This window comes from Anguilla rostrata, chromosome 5 (assembly GCF_018555375.3).
Source record: "Anguilla rostrata isolate EN2019 chromosome 5, ASM1855537v3, whole genome shotgun sequence".
NCBI classification, from domain to species: Eukaryota; Metazoa; Chordata; class Actinopteri; order Anguilliformes; family Anguillidae; genus Anguilla; species Anguilla rostrata.
Window position 1 is genome coordinate 25,861,507 of NC_057937.1, and position 12,049 is coordinate 25,873,555.

The following is a 12,049-nucleotide window of genomic DNA, read 5'->3' on the forward strand; positions in this document are numbered from 1 at the left end:
TGAAGCAAGACATTTGTACAATTTACAATACTAACACAGATTAGTTTATATTCATAATTTTGGAAGAAATAAAGTGCCACAAATGCAATTGTTTTGACAAAAAATCCAAAATAAATTTGCACTTTTTAAGTTTGCAATGAAATACTGCGAGATTGAATATATGCAGGAGGTTAAACTATACATGTGCTAGGTCAAAAACGTCTTGACCACAAGTTCATAAAATCTAAGGGTGGATATGTAGAACTACTATAGATGTATGAAGCAAAAACTAAGCAGTGTACCCAGCATCTCCAAATCTATCCAAAATGTCTAAATTATGCATTGCTGTAAATCATAACATATCCATGTATTTCACTACAAATCAACTGTTTTGACTCAAGAAAATCACTGTTGCATAATTTTCAAATGGGAATTACAAGCTTTCAGTCAGTACAGTGGTCTAAAATAGCTAGGTGTCCAGAAACATATCCAAAATCTCTCCAAAATTGAATAAAATGCTTTTTGTCCATTATAAAGCATATAAACGAGCCCCTTATGAGGGTTTAAGATGAAACATTGCTATCAGATTAAAAAATAATGCAAAAACATTGTCACACAATGCGGTACAGTACCTAAATGTGTAATAATTAACTCGTGTGTATTTCTATACTCTGTACTCTCGTATGTTTTCTTGTATGGGGATGAGACAACATGAAAACAATTTTCACCCGTCCACCACGTTTTGGCAATGTTCCAGCTATGACGTCATCACTGTTGCATGCTTCACAAAACTATTACACTTCCGTCTAACGCTTACATTACAGTGTAAATATTTACATTATATAACACCACTAACCTATTTAAAGATACTCAATTTCAAAAATAACGTATATAACCGAAATATTTTGAACGGTAATACTTACATAGCAATGATGAAATCTCCTCTATGTTCAGTAGATAGAGACAGAGACGGTATCAATGATATTGTTCTATTCGCTTCTGTTTTGCTCCAGAAAACGATGTCAGCTAGGTCTATCAGCAAACATATGGTTTAGCTATGTTCAGAAGTCCTCAATAATAATAGTATTTTCCAAGAAATTACGAAATATCCTTGAACACGTTTCGTTAGGTGCATCGTATTTGTCTGCTAACAGAGTGATTGCGTAAGTGAATGCTATGCTAAGAATATTTTCTGTTACGCTGACCTATAAAACGCTATTCCAAAAGCAGAATTAGACATGTTATACATCGTTAGAAAGCTTATACTCTCGCCTACCGAATAAATGAATTGTAAATCAAGTCAGACTGCACTAAAAAGGACGACGACGCCGTAAACAACAGGTGTGGTGTTACGCACAGCTATTTTGGAAGATACCCAGGCGTCACAGATGCGCCTATATTTCCCAAACGGATTGTCCAAGACAATATATGACCACGCAGTCTCAAAAGGGACATCTCTACACGTAAAACCAACAGTAAGGTTTTATATTTATTCAATATTTAGTCCCAGATATTGACTGTAGAATGACATGGTATCATTTTTAAAAACTTTTTCTCGTTTATTTCGTTATTCAGTGAGCAGCGTTTTCACTGCTGTATAGGCATATCTTAGTGCTATTGTCGGGTTTATCTTGCTGCTATGACGGAATACGATTTTTTAGTGGTGAAAGAATTTTTTATTAATGCCAGGATAGACAATATTGTCCATTATGTCAAGGGTGGGGGGTGTTTTTTAGATGAGACTGCAGGGAGGGGGTGCGTGTTAAATGAACGACCGGAGCGACAATGGTGGGGCTGCGAAACTCCGTTTTCGGCATAGTTGTCATGTATCGTCTACTAATGAAACTGAAACAACGCGTTTCTGTTTTCATCTCACACGTTGGTTGCAGTAGCACCGAATGTTTGACTTTAGTAATCTAGGCACGCGGGCGTGCCCACCACTAGGGGCAATGCGCTAAGAGGTTAAAAAGTGTTACCTAAGTGCTTAGTTTGTATTCAAAATTTAAACATTTGCTTTTGCAGTATAGACCAAACATTGCATAATTGAAACCCCCAAGAATAAAAGGTCACTACAATGGTTTGATTTTTATCATTTATTTACAGATGACCTCCCGCTGAGGCAACCACCCTCTGAGGCGGAACCTGGCACCTTAATGCTTTGTAAAATAATGAAAATAATTATTGAAAAATATTATAAATGATAAAAATATTGTAATTTAAATTCTATAATATTATACAACTGTAGAATTAAAGAAAATGCAATAACAATTATTTGCAATGCAATTATTTTGCACGAACTTACAGCACTCAAATGCGTGTAAGTGTGCTCTTGAGTGTGCGTAGATTCTGTTCTTACGCAAGAACAAATCCCAAACAAGAGAACATTGGTGAATGTCAGAATCTTCGTGAAGTTTGCGCAAGTGGGTTTTAAGAAGAAAATTCTTCTTAAGAATGGTTGGTGAATGAGGCCCAATATTTTTACATAATTTTTTTCTCCAAGATCGTGTCTACAGCATGGTATAGCCTAAAGCATTTGAGTTTTACGAATGGGTGTTTTTTCATTAGGGTGAAAACGGGGACAAGAGCCTGGTCGATCCCAGTCCCCAAGTGCAATTAAATTTTTAAGCCACGGGGCCGCTGTTTGAAACTGAGACACTTTGGCACGTATTGCGTTTTGAGAGTACACTTCATTAAATGACGCATCCCATAACAATACATACCAGTAAATGCGTACAGTATATTCGTTTTACTGTACAAATAGCACAGAATATTGGTTCATGTTGTTGAAGGAAAACAGATAACCCCACCCTCAAAGTCGCACAGGTGATCATGCGTTTCTTTTCAACGACAGTGATTGCATGTGGAGCGAAGCGGATAATTTTTTTAATCGTATTATAGAAAAACAACATTTATAGAGGGTATGCACATGACGTCTCAGTAAGTGGAAGTCACTGCGGTTACACCCACTGAGTGGCAGAAAGACTACGGAGTGGCAGCGTTAGCATTCAGCTTGAATGCCGCAAAAACACAAAAAACACATCTAAAATGGGAAAGAGTGATTGACTGTACAAATATATCCAACAAGCAACAGGAGCTATATTTTTACAGACTGCTGAAAGCTAAAGAAAAGAGAAGCAAATGGATCGCTGCAATTCACAGAAACAACTGGAATCCACCAGCACCGAAACGTGGATTTGCGGTTGTCATTTTGTCAGGTATGTTGGATTTTTGGGTAAAATCATACCTTAAGTTATGTACTGTATTGACTACTCATCAATTAAATATTTAGCATCGTTCATTTATATTATGGGGAACTGTGAAGTTTGTCAGCATTTATTTAAAAAACATAGTGTTAGCTAGCCAAGCATATAAATTATTAAGATATGATTTTACCCAAAAATCCAACATACATGACACAAAATAACAACCGCAAGTCCACGTTGCAGCGATGCATTTGCTTCTCTTTTCTTTTTGCAATCTGGAGCCTTATATTATATTTGCATTGGTTGCAAGAGACAACTGTTAGCCTCTGAAAATAATGCAGAGCTGCTAGTACAGGGGCATTGTTAATGTATCCTGGGCTGATGCATAGAAGCTCTTAGTGGCCTGCTTTGTTATAATTCATAACACTAATAATAAAATGTGATTCTTTTGAGGTTTGCGTTAATGCAGGCATTTCACTTACTGTAGAGTAATGTAAGCGTTCATAGGTGGCTCAGTAGTGTTTGATGCACCCAACTACCGTGAAAAGCTAAAACACCAACATTTTTCTGTTGGTGGCATATTTTATTGTAATTTTATTTTAATCTAAAAATGTATTAATATCTCCATAGGCTATACTTGTCACATAGTGCATGGAAAAATACTCATTCAAATTTCCTGTGTGAGTGTCATAGACTGTATAAAAACCCACTGATTTCCTATGGTTAGAAATCACTGGCGCATGAAGCCCAAACTAGGGCGCAGCCACACTGCCCGTAGCAACCAACGCAAGCGCAGTGGAGCGAAAGACTGGAGTCCACGACTACAGAAAAATCCACAGAACCGTACTGTCATAACATTTCAAAAAAATTAATTGTGCAAGATACGTTTAGTGTTACGATATTTACATAGAAAAATAGATAAAATAGATCATTAGCTAACTAGCTAGCTAGTTATATAGACAGATAGATAACAGAACTCTAGATAGCTAGACAGATATAACACGAGAACTAGCTAGCAAGTTAGCTAGATAGACAGATAGATCGATAGCTAGACAGTAAGCTTGCTCCCCCTAACTAAGTAAATCCCGCTAGCTTGACTTCTTAAAGAAGCTTCAAAACTGCTTACAAATCTGATTTCACCAACAACATATACAAATTATAAAAGACGAGAATCAACTGAACCCTCAAACTGGTCAGAAATCGCGTTTTGACATAGAACCTTGTTTATCTGAAATGTATTAACCGAAAGAACTGGAGAGAAGAATCCTTAGAATAGCAGTTAGTACAGTTGAACGCAGCACACAACATTTTTGGACCTTGAACTTTTAAATGGTGAGATTGTATGTAGCTAGCTAATCGAAATAAAACGACACAGCATCACACCTGCCGCTGAAGCACTCTGCCTGGCTGCGAGGATGGGGAAATCTTTATATGGTCATACGGTAATAGGACAAGCCACATTGCACACACTGAAATTAACCCAGATATGGGAATTTTGGCGGAATTATTTTAAAAAATCAAACCCAGGGGAGACATTACCAGGGATGGGATTAACTAGTTAAACCATCATTTCTTGTGTAAAAAATTTATTGACTTTATATTTCCTCAAAGAAAATTGGCCTCTTTTCAGGCTTTCCCCATTGACTTAACATTGGGTGGGCGGGGTTTCAAGTTCTTTTTGCAACCAGGCGTTGCAGTTCACGCAGTAGCCACTGGGGTAAAAGGCTTCACTCATAGAGGCGAGTTGTTGCTCCTTGGTGAGTATGCACTAGATGAAAATAAAATTTCCCTTGGAGTAATGATAAATAGGAACAATTGTGAAATATCTTCCCATCCCCATGCAACAAAAAATTACAGACATACTATACGAGTACAGAAAAATATACAACTGTGAATGATTACATGTTCAGGAATCTGTGCCAGAGAGTCAGTGTTTTTGCATTATTTTTCGATGCGATATCAATGCTTCATCTTAAACCATCATAAGGAGCTAATTTAAATGAGGTATAACGGACAAAAATCATTTTATTCATTTTGGAGTGGCTTTGGTTCCATTTTTGGACCCCTATACTGATGAAAAGATAGTAATCCCACCTTGAAAATGATGCAAAATTTAGTTTTTAGAGTCAGAACAGTTGATTTGTAGTGAAATATATGATTATATTATGATTTACAGCAATGCCCAATTTAACACATTCTGTATAGATGGAGACACTAAGGGACACCAGGGTACACATTTTGTTTTGTAAATGTTTAGTAATTGTGCATGTTGCCAGTTTTACCTGGTTTATATGTGATTTCAGTATTTTATCGCAAACTAAAAGAGAACAACTTTATTTTTGCCAAGATAATTGTAATTGTGCCACTATTATAACCTAATTCATGAAAATAAACAAATCTAAAGTAGTACTGTAAATTGTACAAGTGTCTTGCTTCATTTAAGCCATTTTTCAAGTCTCTGATTTTTACATCTTACATTCTTACATCGAGTTATAAAGCTTTAAATAGTACACCCCCCTAAATGAGCGAGGATTGGCCAGATTTGGTACAAAGCAGTTAAGCAAGTTGCTTTACCTATCAACAAATTCAGCAATTTGAACAACAGTTGATATCTTTGATAATTAACATGTTAAATCAAATTTCTTAAATGTTGGATAAGTGAAGCGTTTTAACTGTTAATGCACTTGTGTTCAGTATTCATAGTGCTGGATATTAGGGTATTTGCAGTCAAACCTGTTGGATTCAGAAAATTTTACATTTCACTTAATCTTCACTTTCCCCATAGCTATGCTGAAATACTGCAGAGATCTGGTTCTAAAGCAATCTCTGTTGTACTCTGTAATAGGCCTAGGCTATGTTTAATTTGTGCGCTATAAATCCTTCACAATATATTATACCATTCTCCCCCTCTCCCCTACCCAGATGTTAACTTAATCAGCTGTCACAGGGTCAAGGTCTTCCAGCCCCCCCACACACTGTCTCAGGTGTGCTTTCCATATTTTCACATTGTGACAAATTTCACATTTGGACTGCACTTCAGTCAACCTAATTGGACATATAATATGCAATATAATGTTACATTTATTGAATAAATTAAATATGCTTGGCTGTCTTAAACAATTTGCTACTTCAAAACCTGCAATAAATTAGAGCAATGACTTACCCTTTGTTCCACAAGATCTGTTTCACTCTCTGCTGGATGCTCTAGCACACTGCAACGTACAGGAGACAAAACTACATTAAATACAAGGAATGGAACTAAAAGTGAGGCAAAAACAGGAAAAGGACAAAAGACAGAATGTTATCCTAGCTGCAGTGGCTTAGTTTACTTTAGAAGGCAGGCTTTAAACACATCACCAGATGGAGTGTGAAATAACTCCCGCCCCTCCAAAAAATGAAATGTAGATGAACAGTTAGAACACAATAGGCCTCATACACCAACCTTTCTTAAGAAGAATTTTCCTCTTAAAACCCACTTACATAGTTTTCACAAAGAATCTGACATTCACCAATGTTTTCTTATTTGGGATTTGTTCTTAGGTAAGAACAGAATCTACGCACACTCAAGAGCACACTTACGCACATTTGAGTGCTGACATGTTTGTGCAAAATAACTGGTTATTGTGTTTTCTTCAATTCTACAGTTGTATAATATTAATATTTTTATAATTCATATTTTTAAATAATTATTTTCATTATTTTACAAAGCATTAAGGTGCCAGGGTCCACCTCAGAGAGTGGTTGCCTCAGCGGGAGTTCATCTGTAAATAAATGATGAGAAAAAAAACCATTGTAGTGACCTTTTATTCTTGGGGGTTTCAATTATGCAATGTTTGGTCTATACTGCAAAAGCAAATGTTTAAATTTTGAATACAAACTAAGCACTTAGGTAACACTTTTTAAACACATGGACATGTTGAAGAAGAGAACACTGATTCAGAGGCGTCACTAGGGGGGTGACATCAAAATGACTGGCAATACATTTTTTGTGCAGTGTTTAGTGCAGAGACGGGTTTACTCCGATGACGTTTACTGCCGGTTGATTTAATTAGCGGTATTAATGTGACGAGAAGCGCTTTGTCATTTGAATGCATAACACGCAATTCCTTGCGCCCACTCTCACCAGCATTTTATTTCTTTTTTTGCCTCAGATTTGACATCAAACCATTTTTTTACTTCATCAGTTGTGCGCCCTTCTCCGGATACAGCGTTCACTGAACGAGTAATAGCATCCCATGCATCTTTTTTTTGTGTTATTTTATATCCACTATTGACGGTACTAAATATGATAGGTCGTTTTCTGTTCACTTCCCGCAGCAATACCTCCACTTCAGAACTACTGAAGTTTTTCTTGCGTTCGGAGTCTGGTGCTCCATCCTCTTTAGATTTTCGTTTGGGCATTATTGACTTCATTCGCTCTCAACTTATCTTTTCGATTTCTGTGTGCGCACACAGCCATGCAGTCTCATGCCATTTTATGGGGATTGACGGGGCGTTTACCTATGCTAATAAGGAACAACTGGCACACGCTTTACATTTACGAGGATGATGGGATTCATCATTTTAAGAAAACATGTGCGAACAATTTTGCGGTTCAAGAACACGTCGTGAATCTTACGTAGATTTTTCTTAGGACCTTTCTTAAGAACAAATTTAAGAAAAAACGTAGGAAGATATTGGTGAATGAGGTCCAATGTGCCTTTTTTGTGCACCTGAAGAGGCAATATAGTACAAAGGTTTGGGCTAGCTGTCATATCAACATTACCTGTATTCAATGCAGACAATAGTTGATGTAATAGGTTTACCAGGGCAAGCAAATACTTTAATGACCTAAGAAGCTGGGCTAATAGAATCCCTGATTTAACTAATCTGAGTTCACGATTTAACACAAGTTATTAAAATATGTAAATCCTAATAAAGATTCAAGTTCAAGATTGAGCGGATTGTGTTGATTGTCATGAATAAAAGGAACAGTTATTTTCAACCAGTACACAAAACATAAACACAATATTATTATGACAAACTCACTTATTCATTCCTTCAGCCTTTTCTTCATCCATTTCTACACACACACCTACAAAAGTGAAGCAAAGATCAGCAAATCATTTACAGAACCATTAACCAATGCAACTTTTTTGACAGCTGTGCCACCGTCCAAAATCAAAAGACTTGGATTTTCTGCAGTCTTGTTAAGCAATCAACAATAGTGATTGCTTAACAAGCAACAAGAAAATACCTTAATCTCAATTTACCACAAATCATGTGTGCTGCAGTGCAGTAGGTCAGTCAGCCAAAAGAGATTCACAAACTCACACAAAAACCTGAACAGATTTTAAGGACAGTAGGGTAATAAGATATTCATGCACACTATCATCGACATGGCTGCTCAAAGTTTTTAAAATTACTTTTTAAATTATATTTTATTAAGCATAAATAGTTAAACTCAAATAATTAAGTTTAAAAAGAAAATTCAAAGAAACAGAACAAGTGAAATTAAAGGCGTTTTAGGTGCATAACAGACAAGGGGTGCACAACCCCAGTACTGAAGGGCCGTCCCGTGTGCTGGTTTTTGGTACAACCAAAACATTATTTTTCATTTTCTGACAGCTCTACATTGGGATGGCAGGTGGCATGTCCCTTACCTATGCAGCACCCAGAGTTTGGTACTTTTCAGGTTTCCTATAGAAATAACCCCAATGATCAGACTCTCAGCCTTTAAGAACATTAATTTCAGTACCTTCTAACCCCATATTAGACTTTTTTCACTTCGTTCAACAGAGCCTGGCCGATGCCTTGACATTCTAGGCATAAACGAAGGAGGCAACGGGATGGTTGTATTTTCCCCAACCAATCAGAGTGCAGAGGGGTGGCGCTCCAAATGTGGTGATGATTTTGGCCAAGCGTGGTCTGAAATGTGCAGCGGAAGAACATTACCGGAGGCAAACTTTTCCACAGATCCGCATCAGTTCGCCACTATTTGGGGAAAATGGCTAAGGTTAACGTCAGAGCACTGACCACACCATCAAAGTTTATCACCGAGATGCAGAGTCTGCGGTTCGAGGTTCAATAAAAGAAACAAACAAAATTTATTTATCGGTGATAAATTTATTTAATTCCTTTTTGGTTCACCAATTCCACTTGCTACTCCATTATTGATTGTAACAGGCAAACAATCAAAACCATTGCTTCTTCTGGCCATTTTTTGGGTATTTATTTGATAGCAGACTGAATACCGTAGGCCACGCTTGAAAAATTAAAACTTTTGCCAAATTCTGTAGGCAAGCAAGTACATCTCTGTTCGATAACAGCGTATCCAAACACACGCGGTGAAGGTCCTTCAACGAAGTCACGCCATGTATTTGGCAAGTCTGTGATTTAACAGAATTAAAATCCTCTTCGAATTTGTCTATAATTCAGTTTTTAGCAGATAATTTGGGTTAGCTCGATAGCTTTGTCCATTTCGCTGGTGTGTTTCAGTTGGGACTTAGATTGCAGCACACATGGAACAGAGGGAGTGTCGGGGGGGAGGGAGAACCGGCACACTGAGACAGACAGTTCGATTAACCAATAGGGAAGCCGCCGCTGGCTCCCAGCAGCAGGCGAGTCCTCCCTTTTGCCCCGGAAAGTATATGCTTTCATCCAAACTAACCCTATATCAACAAACAGAATTCACAAACAGCTTCACATGTCTGCACAATAAAGCCCCATCTTTGGGGATTTTGCATTTTTTCCCAGTCTTCTTTTTCCTGCCTTATTCCATCACAAATGTTTAAAGCCCACACCAGCCAATCAAAACATCAAATACAGCTACAATTACTTTGTTGGTGGCTCACTGGTAACGTCATTTCCAAGGGACCGTTGAGGGACAGGATCGAATCCCACTGGAGGCTCGGGAAAGTCTTTCATTTCTTAGGCACGTTTACTGAATTTGCTAATTATTAATTGTCTATTACTTTAAAACTATTGCTTTTGCAACTGTATAATTCTTCTGGATTCTGTGGACCAAATCTAGCTGGTCTTTCATCGAACATATACTGTATTCTGAGATACACCATCTTCATGTTCAGTTAACCGGCTAGATTTGATTGCAATGTGACAGTTTTCTAGCCGGCTAGGATATAGCCATGCCATATGGAATACAATTGGAGCTGAATTGTGCTTACTGGGCTGCCCAAGCAAATGACAGCATTACAGAACGTCTCCTTATTGCAAAGCCGTTCATGGCCATTTATCTAGAGTGAGAGCACCTATTATTGACCACCCAAAGGAAGGGGGCGGGGGGGCGTGTATCAACCACCCGAACCACTAGCATAATTACTCCATATTTATTCAAGAGAACTGGACATCCTTACCTATTAAAATCGAAGTCCCGTAAACACATCATAAACTGTCTAAATGAAAAAAACAACTTCATACATACTTATATAAACTTTTAGACCAGGAACACACCCTAACTTCTCAATCAGTTTGACATACTCGTAAGATAAAACAGCTATTTAGTGAAGTAAAATAAAAACGATAACGGCAGCTATCTAGCCAACTCATCTAACTTTATTTATTGCTAGCACGCTAATTAAGTGTCTAAGAGAACAAACATTAGCCAACATTATTACTGCTCTAATTGTGTTATCCTCAGTTAAACTGCAAGCGTCAACATTTTGCATCTGTGAGTTTTCGAAACTGCTCAGAAAGATGAAGCTTGTCCATTTTAACAAAAGGACTACTTTTTACATTTTTATCAGTGCTGTAAATTGTGCAGTCTTGACATTTAAAGGAGTAACATGGTGGTTGAATTATGACACTTCCCAGTTGCCTTTAGGCACCAACAAAACAAATGTGCATTCTTTTTTTATTATTCAGTCATTTCAATGTACTTTAAAACATATTTTTCTAAGCCTAAATTTCCCACTATAATAGTTCACCCGAACCATCTGGGCGTAGTAATGAGAACTGTCAGTTAGCTATGATTGACAGACCGTGCCCCGTTACCATAGCTAGCCCCATGATACTCGCTCTTTTTGGGAGACTGAATTTTCACAAGCTAGCTAGCTTAGTAGTGTATCAAGTATCGACAGATAGCTAAGGTAAGGACGTTGACTTATATCCAATTATAATTTTTGCTATCTAGCTAGCCAAGTTAAAATAAAAGCACAACTATAACATCCTCATAAAAGCAAACTAGCTAGCTAACGTTATCGATAACATTGCTTTATGAAAGCAAACTACCTAGCTAGCTAACGTTAGCTAGCTAGCTAAATGAATATAACCAGAAATAATCTAACAGTCCTTAAAAGGCACTCTAATTTAAGTGAACCTAACGTTAGTCAAATATTTGCATTGTCTTACCTGTAAGCCAGCGGCGCAAACTATGGGTCTCGAGTTATCCATGGGTTTACGGGGCGTGGAAAGGGGAGTGGTTACTGTATTTGTGACGCACCAAGTTGACAACTTTCTCAACCAGTTGAAAATAGGACGATAAATTTAAAACGCATATTTCTCCAAAAATACAGAACGGGCATATTTAATACTTTACTCATTGTGTTTCTCCAATGCCTCTTGTGCAAATAGCACATAAAACCGAGAAAGTGTGAAAATCACCGGTTCTGTTTATTTTGGCAGCCGGGCCAGTGGAAATGTAGGCTACCTGGGGCAAGCAGAATTTTTTCTAATTGTCAGCTGACATTAGATTGTGTTAATTACATTAGCTAGCTAGCTAACGCAACGTTACCTGATATGAGAGATGGATACTGTGTGCAACATCGTCTAAACCAGGGGTGTCAAACATACGGCCCGCGGGCCGGAACCGGCCCCCAAGGAGGTTCGATCAGGCCCGCAGGATAATTTGAAAGTGGAAAAAATGCATAAAA

The 12,049-nt window shown here is 37.6% G+C and overlaps 1 protein-coding gene across 3 annotated transcripts in view; it reads right to left on the reverse strand.

Moving 5' to 3' along the window:
• Positions 1-12,049, reverse strand: part of incenp (inner centromere protein) — a 129,166-nt gene that overhangs the window by 87,445 nt on the left and 29,672 nt on the right. For all 3 annotated transcript variants that reach the window (XM_064335670.1, XM_064335669.1, XM_064335671.1), the window contains exons 5-6: positions 8,211-8,256; positions 6,346-6,394 (exon numbers count right to left, since the gene is read on the reverse strand). In XM_064335670.1, coding sequence (XP_064191740.1) covers positions 6,346-6,394; positions 8,211-8,256 — 95 coding nt within the window. The remainder of the gene's footprint in view (positions 1-6,345; positions 6,395-8,210; positions 8,257-12,049) is intronic.